Source organism: Stylophora pistillata, chromosome 6, assembly GCF_964205215.1.
Source record: "Stylophora pistillata chromosome 6, jaStyPist1.2, whole genome shotgun sequence".
Lineage (NCBI taxonomy): Eukaryota > Metazoa > Cnidaria > Anthozoa > Scleractinia > Pocilloporidae > Stylophora > Stylophora pistillata.
Genome location: NC_142524.1, coordinates 19535650 through 19561424, shown reverse-complemented (window position 1 = coordinate 19561424; position 25775 = coordinate 19535650). Strand labels below are relative to the sequence as shown.

General features: G+C 37.4%; 1 protein-coding gene and 1 long non-coding RNA gene across 3 annotated transcripts in view; one reads left to right on the top strand and one right to left on the bottom strand.

Moving 5' to 3' along the window:
* Window positions 1–12655, bottom strand: part of LOC111327483 (uncharacterized) — a 36706-nt gene extending 24051 nt beyond the window's left edge. Inside the window, exon 1 of the mRNA XM_088725789.1 lies at window positions 12413–12655. Coding sequence (XP_088581915.1) covers window positions 12413–12497 — 85 coding nt within the window. The 5' untranslated portion in view covers window positions 12498–12655. The remainder of the gene's footprint in view (window positions 1–12412) is intronic.
* LOC111327484 (uncharacterized) lies at window positions 450–24463 on the top strand. Of its 2 annotated transcripts, XR_015988951.1 has the most exons (4): window positions 450–686; window positions 768–864; window positions 21081–21821; window positions 23151–24463. It is a non-coding gene; the product is annotated as an uncharacterized LOC111327484 (long non-coding RNA). The 2 variants fall into 2 exon arrangements; XR_015988950.1 differs by lacking the exons at window positions 21081–21821; window positions 23151–24463 and adding an exon at window positions 18386–20643.
* The last annotated feature ends 1312 nt before the right edge of the window (window positions 24464–25775 follow it).

Here is a 25775-nt window from a genome sequence, read left to right as displayed (position 1 = left end):
GTGAGCATGGAGAAGCCGCGAGATTGGTGACTCGCGTGTCGCGTCTTTGCCGCTCCACGCTCTTCGGAGTTGAGCAAAGACAAGAAACTTTACCACTGATGCGATACAAGAGGTTCAATTGTTATCTCGATTATCTGAACACATTTATTTACAGTACATGGTAAAGATGTGTTTATAAATATACGAACTGATGCCGATCCTTTTTGAAACGAAATTTATTTAAAGAGAAAAAGAATACCCGGAGCAAAACAAAAGATGTCTAGATCTGCAACACAAAGCATGCTTTTACACAAAGACTAAGAATCGTAATGTATATTATGATGCTTTAATGAATATATTCGAATGTTCCCAAAAATCTTCTGATAATCTACCCGCACCCACCCCACACCCTCCCCCTCACCACTGAGCCGTACTGATTTCACTTAGCGGCTGGTCAGCGGTTCGTTTATTAGGTAAACATGGCAATCGCTTCGTGATCGCCGTTCTCGTCGATCAGAAAATAAAAAAACTAGGCTGATATTGCCTCGAAGATGAAGCAGTTGTATTACGTGATTCGTAATTCGCATTAGAGTCGAAGCTTGGGTGATACAGGTTATTTCTTATGGTGGAATCGACGAGGGGAATTCGAACACTAGTTGAAGTGTTTGAATTGTTGGAAGAAACGGGCGCTTGGAAATGTAGGAATGGTAAGTTTAACAAACAATTGCAAATTTTACAGCTTGAATTGAAAGAAAAGTTCATTTAAATTGCTTCCGTATGTATTTCAGACGGTTTTAGATCTACCTGCTTGGTTTATATCTGTTAAGCTTCATGTTGACAAGTCCTTCAAAATGGCGGCCAAACTCGGAGATTGCCAAAAATCAGGTAAGTTCGTGAAGTTATAAAGTTTTCCCAAAGGTCGTGCCGCAAAGTTTTTTTCTGTAGTTACCTTTTCTGTAGCGTGTTCTTCCTAGCTATGTTAGTTGGATCAGTTAAGAACGCCTCACTTTTTCAAAAATTTACCTTAAATTTTATTGGTTTTCGCGTGTGTGGCTTAAGCAAATCGATGAGGTGTCATTCAAGTCTTCCTGTTTCTGATTGAAATGTGATGTTCACGAAAGTCGCCTTGATGGATAAGATAGAATTAATATACATGGCTGTGGTATTTGTTTTTTGCTGAGTTCCGTAGTTTTTCTTAAATTGTCCTCCAAAGTTGTCTCAAATTAAAGTCTTGAAAAGTGTCACGACAGGCCATCGCTCGAGTGAAATTTCATTTCCGTAAAACTTTGAAAAATAAAAAGATCCGATCAAACGGATTGTGGTTTTAGTATAGGCACATGAATGTCTTACAACACACAAGAAATGAGGGAAATCTGTGTCTCGAGCAAATCGACCGGACCGCTTTTACAGAGACACTCTCTTAAGTGTCTGATATGACACCAACAAAAACATTCCGATTATCTGTATTTTTCAGATTGATCAAACCTTTTTTACCATTCCTCAATTCTGGTGGAAGTTGAATATAAGAAGAACCTTTGGTCGGATTATATATAACAGTATTTATGTAGTGATTATCAACTGATCGGATACGCCAGCCAGATCCATTGTGCAATTTGATATGATATGTGTTGCTTTGTTGTTTGTAAAGAGTCTGCTATTTCTGTTTCATTTCTTATTGTCTTAGGTGCCCTATTAAAATGTGCTGTTTTTGTTCGAACTTCGTCAGCTTTATGCTTCTCAAAGGTGATCTTTAATGTCTCTGTGAATTTGAGACCTTTCATTTTATTCAATATCTTTTTAATATATTGACCAGTAGCCAATCTTGTGCTCTGCATTTGAATCAATGGATCTTTGTCATTTTTTTATGCGTATTTCATATGATTTAGTGAAGCCTTTTAAAGCCTTATTTGTCTCAGTAGAGGAACAGGCTTTTTTATTCTTGGTTTAAGCACTGGTTTATAATCATCTTGAAACTCTAGAGGTGTTTCAATAATGTTTTCTTCATAAGCTTGAACCATCGATTAACATTATTGAATGATGGAGTGAATTCAATTTTCCTTGGTGTTGGTTTAGGTTGATATTTTGGAGCAGGTATCAAATTCATTATATCAATGAGCTGGTCTTTTGTCAGATTCTGTTATTCGTTTTTATTTATATCTGTATATATATTATATAAAATTTCTTCCACATTTTCTATACATGAATTTTCTTTAAGAGTTTTTCGATTTTTGTTTTCCATATTTTCTATACGTGGAATTTCTTTAAGTGTTTTTCGATTTTTATTTTCCTTATTATTTTTCTATACGTGAATTTTCTTTAAGTGTTTTTCGATTTTTATTTTCCATATTTTCTATACGTGAATTTTCTTTCAGTGTTTTTCGATTTTTGTGAGATTTTTTATCCGCCATATTGAGTTTTGATGAATCAAAAACTTGAACACAAAATCGCAAAATCGCCAGAACCCCCATTCACTATACTACTAATTTCTATTGCCCAATCTTGACCGAAAAAATTTCATTTACTGGGATAGCGAAGCTGGAAAATCAAGTGTGATAGACATTGAAAAACTGTTCGAGGAAGGTGAAATTGAAGGAGAGAATGATTGCATTAAAAGGGAATCAACAATGACAAGACCCACTGCACGCAAGCCTTCAGTGGAGGATGAGTTTCTCATGTTAGCCAAGCCAACTCGAAAGCTTCGCTACTTTGGCTGTTGTATAGTAATTAAAAAATTGTATATATTATGATATATCTTCTATTATTTGTTTTCTATACTTGTTTTTTTCCTTACTCTTTTTCTTCTATCAGAATAGTGTGAATAAAAATGTTGTTGTTGTTGTTGTTACTGATGAAGCTAAGGATGGGACTATCCAACATTTTTTAGCAGAGAGGTTTTGTGTATCCGAGAGTACTGTAAATATTATTAATCTTACTTGGGTTAATTTTGTGTACAATGTAATTGGCAGCCTAAAAATATGACCACATAGAGATATTGTTGTGTTTCATGGATTTAAGTCAGACAAAAAACTACAACTCAATACAAACTTAACGTCTATACTTTCAACATGGCGGTTCTCAAATCTTCAAGGTACGCATATGGCATGCGTGCGCATATGTGACAGATACAGCGGGCCGGCATGCCTGATATAGCAGATATAATTTTAAAACATTTTCTAGAGGAATTTATCAAGAAATATCCTAACACTATTGTGATTGTTGAGGCGACTGAACTAAAAATCCAAGTCCCTAGTTCATTACAAAAGCACACTGAGAGTTACAGTACTTACAAACCCCACACAACTTTTAAGTCTCCTATAAGAGTGGATCCTAATGGGGGCATTATGTTTCTGTCTCAATTATTTGAGGGTTCCATTTCTGACAAACAAATAGTGCAGAGATCAGGGTTTCTGGAAACTGTGAAACAGAGAGTACAATGTGGAGAACTAAAAGGAGGAGATGCCATCATGGCAGACAAAGGTTTTGACATTGGTGATGACCTTGCAAAACTGAAATTGAAATTGAATATTCCTCCCTTCTTGAAGGACAAAACGGGATTTGAAGAGGGTGATGTAATCAAGACCCAGACAATAACATGGCATCACATTCATGTTGAAAGAGCTATAGGTAAAGTTTGAAGATTCAGAATTTTCCACTCTGTCATTCCAGTTTCTATGTTTGGCAGTATTAATCAGACATAGTGTTGCCTGTTTCCTTTCTAATTTCTTGAATCCAGTACTTTCTAAAGATGAAATATCACGAAAGACAATTATTCTTCTGCTAGTCAACAAAGACACCCTTAAATTTTACTTTGATTTCCCAACTGTGGTGTTCTACAACAGAAGACTATAGAGAGAAAATAACATGTATAAACACAGGAAATAGACCGGTTCACGCTCTTGAGTGCATGCTGGGTAATTAGGGCAAGCAAATCCAAAATGGCGGATACGAACAACACTCTTTTGCTCGATCTGAATACTTATAGTTCAATATAGAAGTCACAGCTACATTTTGAGCTCTTTATGTTATTGCCATCTCGCTCAAAAGTCGTTGACAGTTCAATATCCCAACAACACGATCATGGCCACGCACCTCGAAGATTTTTTGGAACTTTCATGTGGGGAATTGCAGTTTTATCTTAAACAGCGAGGTTTGCCCTCTGGAGGGACACACTCGGATCTTGCTGCTCGTGCTTTGGTAGCTTTTGAACATAAAACGCCTATTCGAGATTCGGCCGAAAGCCAAGCCAAGTCACTACAAAATGAACATGTAGAACTACTACGCACATGCGGTATAAAGGATCCGTTATCCATGGTCGATTGGGAGGACTGTGTAACAAAGTGGCCGCATACAAACATTGGTCAAATATTCTCGTTTATACTTGGAAAAAAAGCTTTCGACACTGACTATATTGGTCAATATAAAATCAGAAAAGCGTATTCATACTTTAAAAGTGGTTTTGTGCACACTGTATACTCAAAAACAATTCATGGACAAGACAAAGTTCTGTTGTTTGCATCTGTCACTCCATCTCAAAGAATTCGCGAAGAACCTCATAAAGTGTGGATAATTTGTAAATCTCCCGGTGAAATTCTTGGGGCATATTGTAGCTGTACAGCTGGATACAGTCAGTGCTGTAATCATGTCATAGCCCTTTTATATAAAGTTGAGTTTGCCAACCAGAAAGGTTTCACAGATCCTTCCTGCACAGATAAGGCATGTGTGTGGAATAATACTAGCAAGAAAGACATCCAACCCATGAAATTAAAGGACATGGTGTTCCAAAGCCACAAGGTAGTCAAAGAAAACCCAAGTTATGCTATTAATAGCAAGGAAAAACAGAACTTTGATCCTCGGCCAGAATCCTTGAGGGTTGTTACCGAAGAAAGCAAGCAAAAGTTTCTAGCTTCTCTTCGAAACATAAATCCTGATGCTGTCATCCATATTTCATATGCACCACCAACTTCTGATGATGTTCCCCCATCACTACAAATTATAGCTGATGATATATCCTCTAAAAACAATGGTGTAGATGCTGATGAATTAGTGAGACAATTTCTGGAACAATTATCTTTCAATGACAGTAGCATTAAAGAATTAGAAAAGGCCACAAGGGATCAGGCTAACTCCAGTATATGGAAAGAGCAAAGAAAAGGTAGAATAACTGCATCTCATTTTCATGAAGTATACACAAAGACAAAAACAATTCTTAGAAAAAGAAAGCCAAATTGCAAAGTAACACCTCTTCTTGAGCGAATTTTAGATTGTACCGATCTGTCAATGATACCTGCCATTAAATGGGGAAGAGAACATGAGAGAGATGCTGCTGCATCATTCTTTGCACAAGAATCCAAAAAACACAAAAATGCAAAGCTTCAGACTTGTGGCTTGTTTATATCTAAAACTTACCCTTTTGTGGGAGCTACCCCAGATGGTATTTTTCACTGCGATTGCTGTGGTCATTCTTGTATTGAGTATAAATGTCCATACTCACTTGCAGACATGAAATTTGATGAGCATTGGAACAATACAACTTATCTAGAATTAGTGAATGGGAATATCATGCTCAAGAGAACCCACAGTTATTATTACCAGATACAAGGACAAATGGCCCTAACAGGATGTCCTAAAACCTTTTTTGTTGTTTGGACTCCACTTAGTGGTGCTCATATTGAAATTATTGAGTTTGATTTAAAACTGTGGCAAGATATCATACCAAATCTAACAATTTTTTTCAAGACTTATGTTGCTAGGGTGTTGCTAGGTACTAGGCCTATTTATTATTGTGCTGTCTGTGAAAAACCCTGTCTTGAGCCAGATGAAATTGAATGTGATGATGAAAACAGTGTTCAGTGTGAATGTTGTATGCTATGGTTTCACTGGGCCTGCTCAAATTTTGAACAAGAATCAACATTCATTTGCAGATTTTGCAATGAACAAGCAATAGATAATGATTAAAATTATAGAGTGGAAGCAATATGACCTCAACAAACTACTAAATAGTACAAAATAGTGCGGATGAAACCAAAACATTATAGTATTTAGTATTACTAAAGTTTCAAAGTTATTGTTTGAACATTGTTGTAGCTATATACAAACATGTTTGTGTAATTCCATAAAGGAATTGTATTCTAGAAGATGTGTAAATAAACTTGACTACCATAGCTTATAACCTGTGAGAAAATTGAATGGGAACATTTTGGACTGGTACAAAATGCAAACATAATTGATGAAATGAAATCTATGTACTCAAAGGCTTTTTCATATTACATATTGCTGCACAAATGATGATTATGTCATCCAAATGGGAAAGAATGCTAATGGGAATTTCTTGCTTTAACATAGCAAAGTCTTTAATTCGCTTGATAGCCTGCTCGACATAAATCCGTACATTAGCAATAAGTGATGTGTTCCTAACATCAGCACCTGACATCTGGAGATTGGAATGCTTGGAGGGTGGAATTGTTAGAGAACATTGGTAGTATGCTAACAGGTCATGAATCTTGAATCCCCTGTCTGCCATAACTTGGTCATGTGGCTGAAGATAGTTTAAGAAACCACTGTTTTCTACAATAAAAACATCAGATGACCTCCCACTGAAGGTCTCAGAGACAAATGATATGTGGCCATTTGGTGTTATCCCTATCAAAAACTTTAACGTGTAGTGTTGTTTGTAATTTGACCAACACATTGCCGCATTCTCTAAGCTTGATGGGGTTTCAGAGAATAGTTCTGTGCAGTCAATGATGACTCTACACTTTCTGTAATATCGTCGAAACATATCAGGCATATTTCTTTGAATTAAATACCTATCTGGCCAGGAAATCATCCACTTTAATTCTTTAGACATCAGCTTAACCCAAGTGGTAAAGACAGAGCTGACAGTCGCCTCGGAAACTTTGAACCTTAAAGCCAGATCAAATACAAAGAGTCCTAGCTTGATTCGCATCATGGTTAGCAAAAACTCTTGCTCCAAGGTTAGAGCTCTCTGTACATTATTTGACCTGGGCTTGGTGGTGTCCTTCAAAGCACTTTCTTTGTCTCCTTTCCAGTAGTGCATACACATGGCTTTTTCAAAGAGTGTATTAAACATCAATTGAAATGTTTCTACGTTAGGGAATCCAGTGAAACGCTGGACATCTTGCTCTGTTGTTAAATCAGCAAACTTCATACTTCCGTATGTTAGCGGATTTATTATCAAGCATTGAGTTCCTTCTTCTTTGAAGCTTGAGTTATTGGATGCCTCAGCAGTAGAGACAACTTCGTGTCTTGCCACAAGCTTTCTTTTCTTGGGTGAAGGTTTGTTAGAGTCACTTGGCACCATATACAAAGTTGGAGTTGGTGAGGAGTACGTTGGCTTTCCATATTGAAAGTGATTCGAACAAACAGTCTTGTAGTTGCCGGGTTCGAATCCAACAAGTCCTTTGGATATGCTGGCAATCCATTGGGCTCTTTTCTTTGGATCCTTCGGAATAAAATGCCAGCGAAGATTTTCGACATGTGACCGTTTCACTATCTTTTTTGGATATCTTGAGTCGTTGTTACAACCTCCAACACAACATCGGTAGTTAACCATTATATATCTTATTTTTTGACGCATTAAAATCGAAAATACAGAGCTCAAAATGTAGCTGTGACTTTTATCTTGAACTGTCAATACTAAAAATTGCGACCAGTTCTGAAACAAAGCCGATATTCATTAAGTATTCAGATCAAGCAAAAGAGTGTAGCCGAGCGTGTCCGCCATTTTGGATTTGCTTGCCCTAATTACCCAGCATGCACTCAAGAGCGTGAACCGGTCTATGTAATGTGCCTTTGACAGTATGATTTGCCCACTATTGCCAGATGCCTATGATTTCTATGTTACTGTTATGTACTTCATACATTTGCCCATACTTCATGTGCAGCCAATTGGAATTCACAAAAAGTTTTATGATCCATCATGATCCTTGCAACAGAAGCAAGATCGCGACGCCATTTTCTAATGCTTTGTGATGTAAACACCCAATTCTAACCACGTGACGTGTTAGCCGACTGTGTCTATTTTCGGGTACTTTAATATCGGAAAATCGCCTTGAACTCACTTTCCAAGGTTATTTACTATTTTTATGTCGATTTCAGGTTTCATTTCACTCTCTTAATCTAAATATTGAAATATTAATATATAACTGAAATATTGAGTAAGAGCTAGAATAAGTAGTGTTTTGTTACCGTTGGCAGTTACAGTCGTAGTTTGCCTGTTTCAGACGTCCTGTGCCAAAAGAGGAAATAATAAGAATACGCAGGACTGAACGTTTAACCTTCAATTAAGGAGTGTTGATGCTCGCAATAGAAATGTATGCACTGAACCGGGTACATGTTTGCTGAAGTGAAAAATGCTTGCAAGGCTTATAATTAGAGCTTCCTTTATAAGAAAAACATTCGTATTACTCGTATGTATTCGTATGTATCCGTATGTTAGTCGTACGTATCCGTATGTTTGGCAGTATTAATCACACATAGTGTTGCCTGTTTCCTTTCTAATTTCTTAAACCCAGTACTTTCTAAAGATGAAATATCACGAAAGACAATTATTCTTATGTATCCGTATGTTAGTCGTATGTATCCTTATGTTTGGCAGTATTAATCAGACATAGTGTTGCCTGTTTCCTTTCTAATTTCTTAAGCCCAGTACTTTCTAAAGATGAATTATCACGAAAGACAATTATTCTTATGTATCCGTATGTTAGTCGTATGTATCCTTATGTTTGGCAGTACTAATCAGACATAGTGTTGCCTGTTTCCTTTCTAATTTCTTAAACCCAGTACTTTCTAAAGATGAAATATCACGAAAGACAATTATTCTTATGCATCCGTATGTTAGTCGTATGTATCCGTATGTTTGGCAGTATTAATCAGACATAATGTTGCCTGTTTCCTTTCTAATTTCTTGAACCCAGTACTTTCTAAAGATGAAATATCACGAAAGACAATTATTCTTATGTATCCGTATGTTAGTCGTATGTATCCTTATGTTTGGCAGTATTAATCAGACATAGTGTTGCCTGTTTCCTTTCTAATTTCTTAAGCCCAGTACTTTCTAAAGATGAATTATCACGAAAGACAATTATTCTTATGTATCCGTATGTTAGTCGTATGTATCCTTATGTTTGGCAGTACTAATCAGACATAGTGTTGCCTGTTTCCTTTCTAATTTCTTAAACCCAGTACTTTCTAAAGATGAAATATCACGAAAGACAATTATTCTTATGCATCCGTATGTTAGTCGTATGTATCCGTATGTTTGGCAGTATTAATCAGACATAATGTTGCCTGTTTCCTTTCTAATTTCTTGAACCCAGTACTTTCTAAAGATGAAATATCACGAAAGACAATTATTCTTATGTATCCGTATGTTAGTCGTATGTATCCTTATGTTTGGCAGTATTAATCAGACATAGTGTTGCCTGTTTCCTTTCTAATTTCTTAAGCCCAGTACTTTCTAAAGATGAATTATCACGAAAGACAATTATTCTTATGTATCCGTATGTTAGTCGTATGTATCCTTATGTTTGGCAGTACTAATCAGACATAGTGTTGCCTGTTTCCTTTCTAATTTCTTAAACCCAGTACTTTCTAAAGATGAAATATCACGAAAGACAATTATTCTTATGCATCCGTATGTTAGTCGTATGTATCCGTATGTTTGGCAGTATTAATCAGACATAATGTTGCCTGTTTCCTTTCTAATTTCTTAAACCCAGTACTTCCTAAAGATGAAATACCACAAAAGACAATTATTCTTATGTGTCCGGATGTTAGTCGTATGTATCCGTATGTTTGGAAGTATTAATCAGACATATCCTTTCTAATTTCTTAAACCCAGTACTTTCTAACGATGAAATTTCACCAAAGACAATTATTCTTCTGCTAGTCAACAAAGACACCTTTAAATTTTACTTTGATTTCCCAACTGTGGTGTTCTACAACAGAAGACTATAGAGAGAAAATAACATGTATAAACACAGTAAATGTAATGTGCCTTTCGAAGTATGATATGCCCACTATTGCCCAATGCCTATGATTTCTATGTTACTGTTATGTCCTGTTATCTACTGTTATGTATGGAAAGTGGAAAGTGCTATGTACTGTCAAGACCTCGGGCCAATATTAGGGAGCTTAAGCAACCACGACGACGAACGGAGGACGACGACCGGAAGTAGCAAGAACGTCACTGCGCAAACGCAAACCTAGAATTCCGTCGTCGTCTTGACGTCGACGACTTGAGAAGGAACTGTTTCACGTCGTCGTGAACTTCCGAACTTCAAAGCAGTATTTCTCATCAAAAGGTGCGGGTTTATTGTCAGTTTTTTGACAGTCTATGGCCGGTTGGAGTTTGTATTCACTTCTTCGGTTGATTTAAACCTCCTTATTCAGTTTTCTAAACAAATAAAATTCGAAAACTTACTAACTCATATTCCTTCCTCCGCACAACTGATGTCAAGCCAAGCGGTGAAAGCGACCACGTAAGATTTAAGTTTATTTGAATATATTTTATGAAAGAGTGCTGTTTATCATTTTTATTGAATGAAAAGTTTTAAATGGCAGTGCAATACACCAAGCTGTGTATGGAACTGCTGGATTATTGCTACTAAAACATTTTGCGTGTTTCTGTTCTTCGATCGAGACGCTTTAAAACAACAAAGAATTCTTCAGATCGGTGTGTTAACATGAGCTTGAATGCCAGTCAGGTTTTCCGAATCTATTTTCAAAATGTTTGATATAGATTTACAGCCATAAAAATTATTCCGAAAAGATCACACAGGAAAAAATAGTATTCTTGTGTGAAGCGCGACGACTGCTATCTGTGCCGATCGCTAGCTAGCATTGATTAAATTGACAGACTTCCGTCGTTTGCTCGCCAAAGGAAGGAGCATAAGAGGTAGAACATATTAGGCTAAAGCATGTTGAAAATCAGGCAAATCTTGTGCAAAATAGGTTTGTTTATATCAGCAACACTTAGAACTGAATTTAAATCTCAAGTAACTTGCCGAAAATTTAATATTTTAAACTTTTGCCATGTGTAAATTATTATAAATAGAGCTAAAGCTTTATAATTCCTTGGACTGTTGATGTTCAAGAATTGAATAACATACTCTCGAACTTTCGAAATATAGGTGGAAATTTGATCCATGACTGAGAAGAAAAAGGTTTTGGACGTCTCTGAACGATGTCATTTCTTAAACTGACGAAGCGACAATAAACAAGATTATAGACGTCGTCGTCCTTGAGCAACTTCACTGCTTAAGTTTCATTTTCCCGCTAAAAACGACGTCCTCGTTCCAGACCCTCCGCGATTATTTGACGTCGTTGTCGTCCCTTTCGTCGTGGTTGCTTAAGCTCCCTATTCTCCCAGTACATCCCTCCCGCATGGTTAATAAGATATATTTATTCGTATTTATTATATACATACTGAGATTTACACACTAAAAAGCCGCAGAGTAAATTTTCGTTCGCAAACCGATGTAAACCAATCAAATGTTGCGTATCGCTTTTCCCAAAAGTGAGAGAAGCGATACGTCCAATCAGGAGCCGCGTATCATGTTTTTCCTCGTGTGAGCCGTACGGAAAGTTGAAGTTTTCATTCAAGGCTGGTTGGCGCGGTTTCGTACACCGCACAAGCCAGCGCTTTGCAAATAGTTTTTATTCGCATTTCTTCCATCGTTAATATTGAAAGTTCCTGTCTCGGCGAAAGCCATGACTGAAAAGCGTTTCGTTATCCATGATTCATAACTTTTGGATCCATAACTTTTGGATTTTACACACCGCATTTTGTACACCGCACAAGCCATCGCTTTGCAAATAGTTTTTATTCGCATTTCTTCCATCGTTAATATTGAAAGTTCCTGTCTCGGCGAAAGCCGTGAGCGAAAAGCGTTTCGTTATCCACGATTCGTAACTTTTGGATTCATAACTTTTGGTTTCATAACTTTTGGATTTTATTTGAGCTCTTTCCCTTTTTACGAAGCTGCTTTTTCTTTCAGTGATTGTTGTTTGACCACATTTGTTTAAATAATGCTTGTCATGATTTAAGGAGGGTGTTCAATCTCAGTATGCATATAAGAAACATAATACCACATGGAAAGTGCTTTGTACGGTGTTGACACACTCGTTGTTTTGTATTAGAAGTCTCACTCGTTCGCTTCGCTCACTTGTTCGATTTCTGATACGCCACAACTCGTGTGGAAACACCGTACGCGCGCACTTTCCATGAAGTATTCTATATGTATGCGTATGTTACTCGTATGTTACTCCTATGTTACCCGTATGTAGTCGTGTGGTGTTTTAGTCATGATCTTCTATTTCGTCCATATAACTTCTCTTTCAAAGTTGCACTCAAGTCTACTCCAAAATAAACATTTGAAATGCTTAAAGTATATCATTAAAAAAGGTTAACCTGAGAAATGGTTGGCCACGGTGAACGCCAAAAGCAGGTGGAACTTGAGACAACGCTTGAACTTAGCATACATGATGCAGGACATGTTTAACGTTTCGTGGCATGAGCGACTTCCCGTTTTCACCTGATTCACTTTCAGGTTTGATGAAAATAGTGACGACAGGTGGTTTGCAGGTTACGTCATTGCCGCCATGGTGATGGACGTAAACAATAGATATCTCATTCCGTGGCTTCTTTTGTTCGTCCAATAGCATTTGTTCCTTTCACCATTGTTACCTGTATCTCTAGAGATTGGTCGCAAACATACATATATGCATACATACATACATACATGTAAACATATGTTAATTGACCACTCTCCATGGGGGCTTTTCAGGGCCAATTCGCACCAGGGGAGGACATCCATCACACAGTAATCTCATGCATGGGAAATTAACGTCTCCTACCCCTAACCCTGCAGGAGACGGGACTTCCATTTATTCGTCCCTATCCGAGAAGACTAGAGTAACTTAACATTTCTTGATATTTTGAAAGGTAGCATATTGTTCTCACTTGATTTAAGACATTGAGAGTTGGTCCGGCCGAGGCTCGAACCCTCGACCTCTCGCACAACAGTCCATCGCTCTATCCACCTATAAATGAAGTTAAGGGCTGTCATATTCTGCGCCAGCGTCATTTGAAGCATTTGAGAGGGCCGCGTTTTTTCTTTCTCCTTGCTCATTACGAAATTATTCTTAAATGCATTTTTATTCCTAAATACACGACCCCACCAGCTCTGCTGAATATCCCATCGTGTTTAAATAAAGTGTTCAGTTCAGGTAAACAAATTAGTCCAGCGGTATTAAAAAGGAAACGAGAGAGTGAAAGAGAAAAACATCGCAGTAGATAATGCTGCACATTTCTTTTCATGAAGCAGGTGTTCAGTGTATGAGGAGACAGTTTGTAAATATTCTCTCCAAAATACAATGTTATGAGGCTCTGAATTTATTGTCTATTTGCAAAAGTGTATAAGAAATCGAAATCACAAAATATGTTAATGACAGGATGAAGCCATTTCTCGCGACTTGCTGGCGTCTTTTTTCGAAAAATAAACTGTAATTATTCATATGATTGTGGTTCTATAATGGAGCGCCGAATATAAGATGATAATTGACCGGTCGACGGGGCGCCAAGCTGCAAGTTGAATTTATTGTCTATTTGAAAAATTGTATAAGAAATCAAAATCACAAAATATGTTAATGACAGGATGAAGCCATTTCTCGTGACTTGCTGGCGTCTTTTTTCGAAAAATAAACTGCAATTATTCATATGATTGAGGTTCTATAATGGAGCGCCGAATATAAGATGATAATTGACCGGTCGACGTGGCGCCAAGCTGCAAGTTGGTTATTTAAAGTCTCATATTCGGGCAAGTCTGAGTGGAGTAAATGTTTTAGTAAAAACACACACAAAAGAAATTACCTTGGCGACTTGCTTTTACTTAGGCAGGGGTCGCACTAACGGTTTTGGTGTTTGCATTGGACATAAAGTTTGTCACGTATGATGCACGATCCTCGCAGCAGAGAGCGCTATTTATGCAATAGCGAAAATCAGACCTGAGAAAAATCAGGTCTGTACGGGATTCGAACCACTGACCTCTGTGATGCTAGTGCAGCGCTCTACCAATTGAGCTAAAAAGCCCACCGGGTGTAGGCCGTTAAGTTGATTCGTAATAAACCCGTGATGATAAATCAGATACAATGAATATATGAAGACATTTATTAGCCCGTCAAATAGCTGACGGGCATAAACCCAGAAGAATGTGCGACCACCATTTTGAATTGAGATAATTTAAGCCGTTTCGTTTGTTTATTGGTTAATATGCACACCCGATAAGAAATTCTGAATAGGAATATATAAAGGCGTATGGATATTATGGATTACTCTAGTTCGGTTGCAGAAGAGCCTCTGTCACTCTCGATTCTTTCAAGTCTCGCCGAAGAGCTTTTGATAGAAACATCAGTTACTGGAGAAAGCTTTGAGAGCCGAGCTACTAGAATAGAAGAGTCAGCCGTGGAGGTATTTCAACCGTCTCTTAGCAAGCACGCCTGCTAAACGGTAAACGGAAAAGGGAAGCCTCGATCGAGTACGAATCGTTACACTCTTCAAGAGCTGAAACACCACTCTCGCCTGAGCACAGAGCTTCCATGTGAGCCGAGCAATAAAACAGCCCATAGAACTCACAATAACACAGTTTCCTGGTTTATTCCGCTTCAATCTAATTCACGAAACTCTCACTAAATTCGATGGAAAAACTTTCCATAAACTCTCGCTCTCACAACCTTCTTGTTATTTTTCACACACGCACGTGCTCACTACCTTATTTGGTTGCCCTAGTCCAAATTTGGTAGTGCTGCTCAACGTCACAAAACTGTGAAGGGTAGTCTTGGTAAAACTCTCGTACAAGTGGAGAATAAATAAAAACAAAAAATCTCAACAATACTTTCCATTAATAATTATACTTTGTTCATATACTGAAGATACTACCTGTTTTGCTCAGCTGGAGTGTGATGATCTTACATTTTAATTCTTAGCATTATACAAGACCAATAATGATAATAATAATTATAAATAACAATAACAATAGTAACAATACGTATGATGCACGATCCTCGCAGTAGAGTGCGCTATTTATGCAATAGCGAAAATCAGACCTGAAAAAATCAGGCCTGTGCGAAGATCGTGCATCATATGTATCTAAAATCTCTCTGTAAGTACATATTCCATACCTTCTCCAGGAGGAAGTTTGTTGCTTCTACAGCAGAGTGGGCTGTAATTTGTAAACCTTCGTAGGTCTGCCAGGATACGGCTTTGAGCATTTTTTAAAAAATTCCCAGGTCGGTTTGTTATGCTTTCTTTCCAATCCCTTAGATAGCCAAGGAAATCACTTTCTAGCCAAGTGAATCGGGCATCATTCTGTGATGTATATGGTGCCAAAAATGGTTTCCTCTTTCTCTCGTGCTCTTTCGTACTTCTCACATTGAGGCAATCGAAAAAGGAATCGATCATGCTACACAATTTGGCTGTTGCTTGCATCTCTGGAGTTCCAAACTCCCTTAACACTGCTGCTACTGATGCACTTAGTACTTGGGCTGCCATCTTAACCCTCATGGTGGAATAGGAATTTAACTTAATATGATCGTAGGTTATTCTCGGTAGCAAGTTCAACCCATTTTCTACATCTTGGCAAAATAGGTGAGCTATGTGCTACCAAAGAATAAAATGACCATCATTCCACATGTACCTAAAAAATAAAAATAAATCAAAATTAGAAATACATTAAATTTCTATTATTGTATTATTTCATTACTGCAATTACATGTTTAACAAAAACAAAACAATAACAATAACAAAACCAAAAAAGCAGACAAACAGCTAATGCTGACAAGGAAATATATTGTGAGGATTGTCATTATAAATGCACCATAAGAAACATTAATGAATTGATTTGCAAAATAAGCAAAGACATTTTAGTGTCTTTTTTAATATCTGTGTACTTAAAAGTACACAGATTTCAATGCCCATTTATGATTTTAAGACATCTTACCTGGTACATGATCCATGGCCAGAACTGTAGAGGCAGTTATGTGTTGTTTTCACTAGGCGAGGAGCATCTGATAAGAAATAGATGAAGCGGTGTTTGGCATAAAAGTTGATAGTGCGGTAGCACACATCACCGTCAGCATTGTCATCTAGAACTTTGTGCATTCGGAAGAACCTCCTGTTCGGTGATGCCCCGTCGGAAGTGCTTGCAATGACCCATAGGTTACATGACATCTCAAGGATGCCAATAGCCTCCCAGAAGAGCGGCATTAGTTGGTATCATGTGATACCATCTGTAGCAAAATAAGCTAAACTGAATTTGAGCTCTGTGCACACACCTCGTACCATGAAAACTAATGCATGGCTGGCAAAATGATCAGCTTTTTCTAGGCTTGCAAAGTTGACATCAGGATCTCCGAGATCAACAAAGCCAATTAATTCTCCGGTGAATTTGTCAAAAGCCAGGTTTGAGGTGATCTTCATTTCGTGAAAGAGCAACACCACATATCTTTGGACATCAAAATAGCTCTGTGACTGTACAATTAGCTCCTCAATGGCATCCTCATGGAATCCAGTGCGTGGGTGAATACAGTTCCTTATAGTCTCTTAGTGTTCTTTGGCTTGACAGCCTTAAGATATTACTCTTGCGCAACTCCTCATAACAAGAAGGGGATTTTGCAGCAGGTGATAAACAAAAGCGAACTATCATAAGATGATACTTCAATCCAGTGGTACTGGCAGATAAGATCTTTTTTTGTTCCTGCCAAAAGAGATTCATAAATGGAGTGATATTCTCACTTGAATTGCTGAGTATCGAAGTTATGTCCCTACTCAGTTCATCATCAACTTTAAGACTGGATTTCTGGATTTCACATCTCATGTTATAAAGGTGCTTTTCACGTTCAGCACATTTAAGTCTTTGAAGTTGTAATGTCGCCTTAATTCTTTGAGGAGATATTTTTATAACAGGTGCAAACAGATGTGCTGGTTCAGCTAGTTTTCGGCATTTTGCATTGTCAGAAAGTGTTTGCTTATGTTGAAAACTACTACAGCTTGGACACTGATCATCTGTTTTGCACAAAACAGAACAATTACAAGTTCTCCAAAACTCTTTGCATGGGAATGAATCTTCACCATCACCAGAATCAAACAAGGGATCACTTGGCTTTGAAATAACATAGTGTCTTAATTCACTGAAAGAAGCAGTTAGCTTAACACCAGGGCAAACAAACAACACTTCTGTACTCTTAACAAGTTCAGATACTGTAATATTCCTTACAGATCTCAAAGTTTTCATATAAAGTTCATGATCGTCAGGCAGTAGCCATCCAGACACAGAGATAGTGAAGGCCAAGCTGTCATCGATCATTATCTGAAGTTCAGGTAGTAGAGCAGTAGAGACTTTCTTTAGCACAATCCTATCGCTCAGTTCTTCTAGAGTCCAATCTTAGCTTTAATTGATTTCAAGGCCTTCAGTCTTGATACCAAGTCTTTAAAGCTTTTATAATACTTGGCATTTTGTTCAGGAGCGACATCTTTGACTACCGATCTTGCAGGTCGTTTCTTCACTGGTTCAGTTTGATGCGACTTCTTAGGCATATTTAAAGTAGGTATAGCGCCAAATCTAGGCTTAGTCCTGAGCATCTTCTCGGTTTCAACTGAAAAATACAAAAACGTAAGTTATCATTAAAGAGAAATGCTGTATGTAAAGAGTTAGAGACGCACACTTAATCAACAAACAGTCGCGAGCCTTCGCTTAGCCTACTAAGCTAAGTCCCACTAACTATACAGTGTGTTTACTTACATTTCTCTATGTCTTCGGGCTGAAAGTGCTTCTCACAGGTAAACACCCTGTCTTTTTCTATCAGTTGGCGGAAGTTAGCATCAACAACTCTAGTTTTAGTAAGCTCGTTGAGCCAGTCTTCTCGCCACTTCTTGTATACTGCGTTTCGCTGCGCTGGTAGCTTCCAGACTCCAATTCCTTTACCTCTCCTACACGTTCCACAGCCAAATACTGAATAATTTTCACCTAGCATTATGTACACTGACTTGATTAATGTTTTTAGCTATATTTTGAAGGTAAGATTTCGCTCGATCACGGAGGAAATCCAAAAAATTAAACGCTACGTGACTGTCGAAATAAGCCTACGGCGCCATTTTGGATTTACGTGTGCAGGGTCATTGTCACGTGGCCTCGACAAAATCGAACAATAACCTATCCGACTGAAGTTTGCCGCGTTTCCTAACCAGTCCCCTCTACTAACTATGCCTGAGTCTAGGCTTTTAAGGCTAGTTTTTGTTGACAAAGTTTTTCTTCTTCAGGGAATGATTAATGAAGGGTATGAAATTTTAAACTATCTATTAATCTTGTTCTCACATTTTTCTTTCCAGGCTCCGAAACTGAAGTAAAGCTTTTCAACGAAGTTTTACGTCACGACATAATCGTGAATGTAATCGTAAATGTGTCCCAGGCATTATCATTGACGTATTAAAATACTGAGGCACTCAACGAGAGTATAGTTCAAAACCACTTTAACATGGATTGTAGAACGTATTTTAGTGTTTAAACGGTTGATATAGACATATTTTTAGCCCCTAAAAATTCGTTTAAGATTATGAATTTGTTCATGTTTAGCGTGCGTATATCGCGTTATGGATGCGCGCGGGAAGTTTGGATAGCATGAAAAATCCGGGTTTTTTTCGGCTTTGTTTTTTCTGATGGTAGGATTAGGACCTAAAAGGTAAATTGCGATAAAAAGAAATGGGCATTTATTCGCTGGTTTCTTCCATATTAAAGAGAAGGAAACTGCAATGCAGCTTAACAAGACGGCAACTCTGCAGCCACGTAAAAAAAAAAAAAAAAAACTCACGTCATCTTATTCATACACGGGTGTGCGTGAATAAAGATTTTCTTCATAGCGGCTCAATAGGACTTGCATAGGGCAAGTACGCTCGCCATGTTCTAACGTGCAATTATACCATTTTTTGCTCTTTTTGAAAATCGTAGGAGAGGCAGTCAAGCAAGAAATTTTACAACAAATGTTCCCAAAATTCTAAAATGTAAATCTGGAATCCTATTCCTAACAGATATTTTTCCGAAAATTGTCGTTAGGGTGTTATGGTATTCTCTCACAACCGACAGAAAAATACAACTCGTTAACTTGAATACTTTATTTACTGAAGTAGCAATCTTAATACGGAGCGATATCGATAACCAATAGAATAAATATTCACTTAACATAGCAACAGAGTGATACTAACACCGATACAATGACTTATCCTAGAACCCTTAAGAGTAGCTTAGAAGTTGACAAGAATAATTGTGAAGAAAAGACTAAGTTCTTTTATAATAGTTCTTAATTGTAACAGTATTTGGTTGTGACAGTCGACATCCTCGATTAGTCCTTTATCACTGGAATAAACTCCCAACCTTCCTCACCCTAACCCTCTTCAAATAAGCACCCACTTTGAATAAGCCACGCAAGTTCTATAAATTTGATAAAGCTTCCAGCGGCCCGTTTTCTCGAAAGGCCCTGTAACTTTTAGTGGTCGAAATCAACTTTTCAAATCGAACTAATATGCAAGTAACACCTTGTACGGACGCCCGTACAGTCATAAGTCACAATTTTTTGCCTTTGGGTTACTACCATTTTTATGATAATGGGCTTCGCTGCGAGCGCGCCGCGAGCTCCGCTATATAGACTAACGAGCGTGGGTCCTGACTCCATGTTGCTGCATTAACGGACAGTTTATTCACGTAAGATAAAAAGTTATCGAAACTTTTATAATAATAATAATAACAATAATAATAATAATAATATTAATAATAATATATATACGTATTTTATTATTTAATTTTAATTAATTTATTTATTTATTTACTTTTACAAAGTTTAGGAAGATTTTATTCCTACGCGCAGCCTTGGTTATGTTTATCGCCCCAGTCCCCAGTCTGTGTATGATCTTATGGCAAACATAAGTTTTTAAAACTGTCGGATAACAATACTTTATTCAAATACCTATCTGCTCAAACATATGATACACGCAACATATTTGAAAAAGCGAACCGCGAGGCTATCCCTATGAAAGGTCCCCTAACTAAACTTTAAAAACACGGATAAAAATCATTAGTGCAGGAGAAAAATGATATAGTAGGAATAATATTTAGATGAAATTTTATACAACAACAACAACTTTATTAGGTACTTCCATAAGTAGTACATAGCATTACCTCAGTAAGAGTAAGTAACAATAATTATTTAACATCTTTTCGTCTTTAACAGAACTTCTTGTCTAATATTCATTATTTGGAATATAAAAGCAGAAATGAGTCTACATATAGAAGGATCAGCGTTATTAAAAGGAATAACACTTTAGAGTTATGATCAAAGTTTTCAAAGCAAGGATACTTTCTTGCGATTTTGTTGTTAAGTTCTAATCGAAAACTATCATACAAAGGACAACAAAAAAGCACATGTTTTTCATCTTCAATTTAACTGATTTGAATGGCAGAAAGAACAGATTCTTTGATTGACTGGGGTCTTTGGAGTCATGTATCTTCCCGTTTCAATGTGTAATTTATGATTGCCTAGACGGAATTTATTAATGGCAATTTTGTGTTGTGGATTGTTTATTAGATCTAAAAATTCCATTTTCTTTGTGTCTTTTTTTAATCAGAGGAGTAAAAGTCTAATTTTCTGTTTGCGTTAATTATCATCAATTGGTGGTCCTCATAGATCTTCCTCTTTAACTTTAAATGAGTAGTTCTCATATTTGTATCGTTATTGTTGAAGTTTATAAAACTTGGATCACATCTTTTCAATAAGTTATTAATGCTCAGCGTCAAACTTAAGAGGTTTCTATCAGCCAATATTCTTCGGAAAGGAATAAGCATTGTTTTGCAATATCAGTGTCTGGTAAGTTGCGTAGATGAATCCAGAACTTTATAATCGATTTCTCTATAGTTAATTTCAGCGGTAGTCTACCCATTTCGTTTCTAGCGGCAACATTTGGGCATTGCTTGTTTACACCTAAGGTTTGCTTACAAAAATAAATGTGAGTTTTTTCAATTTCATCTTTTTCCCAGGCGGAGAGGTCCTCTTTGTCAGAGATACCCCAAACTTCCGAGCCATATAATAGGATTGGAAGAAAGAGGGAATCAAAGAGTTTACAATTAATGTCCAGAGGCAATTTGGTGAAATTAAGATATCGACGAGTTGCAAAGATTGACCTGCGTGTTTTTTCTTTTAAATTTCCTTTGCAACTTTTGAAATTGCCAGAGGAGTAAAAATTAACTCCAAGATATGTATAACTGTTAACGATTTCAATAGTATTGTTATCTATAGTAAAGTTATATTTGTCAAGTGTTGATTTTCTACATTTCTTTTGAAAAAGCATTACTTTTGTTTTCTCTGTGTTTATAGATAGTAACCATTCATTACAAAAGTTTTCAAGAGTAGAAAGAGCATTTTGGAGACCGTCTGCTGATTTCGAAATGAAAACCAAATCATCAGCGTATAATAATAAATTTAAGCGGGTTCCATTGGGTAGAATTATTGGGTCTGTATCATCGCGGTCCAACAGAAGTGGAATGTCGTTTAAGTAGAGGTTAAAAAGTATTGGGGAAAGGATACAACCTTGCCGTACACCTTTACTGTAACTGAAGAATTCTGTTCTTTTGTCGTCAGTCTTACTAGAACATTTTGATTTTGAGTACAGATTGTTGATTAGATCATAGAATTTTCCATCTATATTGTTTTGCAGTAGTTTGTAAAAGAGACCACCATGCCACACTGAATCAAAAGCCTTTTTGAAATCAATAAAACAGGTAAATAGTTTCCTTTTCGAGTTATTAATTACATACTTGTCGATAAGTGTTCTTAAGGTAAATATGTGATCAGAAGTACGATGTTCTGGTAAAAATCCTATTTGAGCGGGATGCAATCTATTTGATTGGAGAAGATATGTTTTCAGTCTAAAATTAAGAATGGAAATAAAGAGTTTTCCGGGACAGCTACTGAGACAAATTCCTCTATAGTTAGAAGGATCAGTTTTCATTCCAGATTTATATATTGGGGTAATAATTCCCTCGCACCAATAGCTAGGGAAGTAACCACTTTTTAGAATTAAGTTAAATGGTTTACAGAGGGAGTATTTGAGGTAATAAATATCGGTTTTCAACATTTCATTGCGAACTTTGTCTGGGCCAGGTGCCTTTTTTGAATTGAGTAATTTGGACATACATTCTATTTCAGAGAGTTCAATTGGGTGGTCTAAATAATCGTGTACGTGTTTCGATTCCTCCAGTTTGATAACGTGATCTTTAATGTAGGTACGATTTGTCGAAGATGTTGTGAGATTTGGGGCCGAGTGCAGTTTTTAAAATGTTCATAAAGTTTACCAGTGGGTATAGCCATTTGCTGTAAGGAAGTATTATTTCCTTGTTTTAATGTTTTGAGATAGCCTCAGAAGTTGTGACTATCTTTGGTTTGAACAAGTTGATAAATTTGATGATTGAGGAGTCGAGATTTTTTGTTTCTGATTAATTTTTTGTAAGCCTTGCGAGTCGCATGATAATCATGCCTAACAGTAGCGTCGTAGGGATTTCGATGTTTTTTATTTGAAAGAGCATGAAGGTATTGCCTGGCAGAATTGCATTCTTTATCAAACCATAGTTTAGATTTCTTTTTCTTCTTTCTGCTATAAGCTATTTGAAGGGATCTTGAGCAAACATCAGTTATGATATTTGTAAGTTGTTCTGTAGCGAGATCAACATCGTCGCTATTATATGCAAAAGTTGACTCCTCAAAGGAAGTTAGGCCAGTAAAGATGTCTGTATGCTTAAGGGCGATTAGAAACTTATCTTGGCACATCCTAACATCTCTTGCCTGCCCGAAGCTTCACAGTTCTCACGACCCCGTCACGTCCCACAAACAGCTCTTCCACTATCCCAAGCTTCCATTTATCTCTATCTTTGTTGTAGTCTTTGATGACGCACACATCTCCCTTCTTAACTCTACAAGGGGAGTCCTTATGTTTTACCGTGTGACGTTCTCGCAGCCCACGAAGGTACTCTTTTGTCCAGCGGTTCCAAACCGCATCCTTGCATTTTCTAAGGTATTTCGCTCACCATCTAAGCTGCGGGTTCTCTTCATAGGTCTGACGAATGAGTCAAGTTCAGTCAATCGTTTGAGTATCCTTAACAGTCTGATGAATGAGTCAAGCCTAGTCTACCCTCTGTTGTGACGGCTATGACGGCGTCACACGCTTAAAGAACGAAATCGTACAGAATATATCGGGCATCAGATGAGGTATGAAAATGAAAGAAGAATCCTTACCATGATAAAGAAATGATGGGAACTCCTGTTGTCTTTGTAGTGCTCTGCGTCTCTGTACTTATGAGATGACAATAATTCGCACCAAAGGTTTCTATTGGAGGCAGCTATGTTTATTGAAAGGCACAAAGTATTTCTTACACGTTCAAACGTGCAATCTAACAGGTCGTGCGAAGTGAATATTCCACCACGAGTTACATTCAGATAATGAACTCTTTCTTTAAATACTGACGCTGTTTAAGTGTCCGGCGAAAAGAAGGCAGGTCTGCTCCTGAGCTGTTGATTCCTGGGGTGAAAACAATACAACTGAAAATTAGCTTTTGATCGAATCAGAATATTTTAAACAAGAAATCACTCTTTTCTGTTCTTGTCCAGTTTCGTTTCATCATGGCTTCTGATGCACTCTTTGAAGGTTAAGGAAGTAGAAAAAGGTGCCAGAGAACAACTCATCAAGCGACTGAGATGTTTACGAAAACAAGTTACAAATTATTTACGGGATCGAGAGAGATATAGGATTTTCATGTTTTCTCTTTCAAAGTTGCACTCAAGTCCGCTCCAAAATGAACATTTGAGATGCTTAAAGTATATAGTAAAAAAAGGTTCACCTGAAGAATAATTGGCTGCGGTGAATATCAGAAGCAACAGTTCACCGTTTCGTGACATGGGCGGCTTCCCGTTTTCACCTAGTTTTATACAAGTATCGACGACAGTGGTTTGTCACTTTGTTCGATTCAATCTGTAGCGTCGGATTTCTTGTAAGCGGTTCACCGAGAAATGAAATTAAGGGGTGTCATATTCTGCGCCAGTATCATTTGAGGTATCTGAGATGGCCGCCTCTTTTATTTTTTTTCTTGCTCATGACGAAATTAGTCTTAAAAAGATCAGGGCAGCGGTATCATGAACCTTTTAACTATCATACGTAATCATCATGTAACTTCTGCCTGTAATATCCACACATTACCCACCAAATAGGTAATGGGAATATTCAAACGTATCTGGTAGAAGCTGATATCTTAGTCTAACACTAAATTCTCATCACTAATTTGCAAGGAAATGTTTAGCAACAAGAGGGGAGAATTAACAACCTGATCTTGGGAGTTAAAAAATTAAAAGTGAAAGAGGAATAAAAAAACACTGCGGCAGATGATGCAGCACGCTTCTTTTTATGAAACAGGTGCTCAGTTTATGAGGAGACATGCCGCAAATATTCTTTCCAAAATACGTTACGCGGCAGCTCTGAATTTGTTGTTTATTTGCAACCGTTGCAAAGTTACGTAGGAAATCGAAATTACAAGTTTCTCGATTTTACTGATAGGGTGAAGCCATTTCTCGTGACTTACTGAGGTCGTTTTTGGAAAATAAACTGTAAATATTCATAGCGATTGTGGTTGGGATCGTAATATATCCCAAGCAGCAGTTCTACAATGGCGCACCGAGTACGAGATGACGATAGGGACCTCAAGCAGTCACGTCGACAACACCAAGGAAGGCGTCGATTAAAAAATGAATTTCTACTTTTAATTAGAATTTCGAAAATGGCTGTATGTGTTTATCATCTCATATGGCGCCACAACTCAACCTCAAAATAACGTATAAAAGTGACGTTGAGTTTCGAGTCAGGAAATTGCAATAGTTTGCCGTCGCAGTTTCGGTTTGAAAACGGCGCAAATTTTGGCGATTTCACGTTCTTGTTTTGCAAAGGACGGCTATGGAATGTACTAAGTTTTAAAATGCACGTGCTGAACTATTGTTCTGCCATTTAGATCTTTTGTTTTTCCACTTCCTCGTTGCCGTCGCCGCCGTGGTTTTTTTAGGTCCCTGATTAAACACGAAGGCGCGCTATAAAAGGAGCCTTAGGTCCCACTGGACCATTTGTCAATCAACCCTCGTGTGATGTAGAACTCTTAGAGTCAAGTCAACTTGAGCTACAGCTACTCCAAAGCAGTGAACAGCGGGCGCATTCCTCAAAATTGTTTTATGTCTTCATCACAATACAAGAATTTTTGAGATTTGTATTTCCTTACTCCAATAGAAACTGTCTTTATTTGTGGCGGTAAATTTGAGATCGAAGTAGGTGGTTTGCATGTTACCTCATGCCACCATGCTGGTGGAAGTAAACAATAGATATCTCATTAGCTCCTTTTGTTCGTCTACCAGCATTTAAATTTGACCCGCACACGTCAACGGTGAGTAACAAATGAGCCTAGGTCTTCCCAGGGAAGACTTCCTTGTATAGCGCGCCTTCGTGTTTAAAAATCGACGTGGCGCCAAGCTCCAAGTTGGTTATTTATTGTCTCATATTGGAGCGAGCCTGAGTGGAATACCAGTGTTTTAGTAAAGTCGCAAACACACACACAAAATATCTTTACGTTCTAATTCGCTTCGCTCAAACGAACGTAAATCATTTAACCCTTAAATTCCCGTATAATATAAACAAATCACACGAG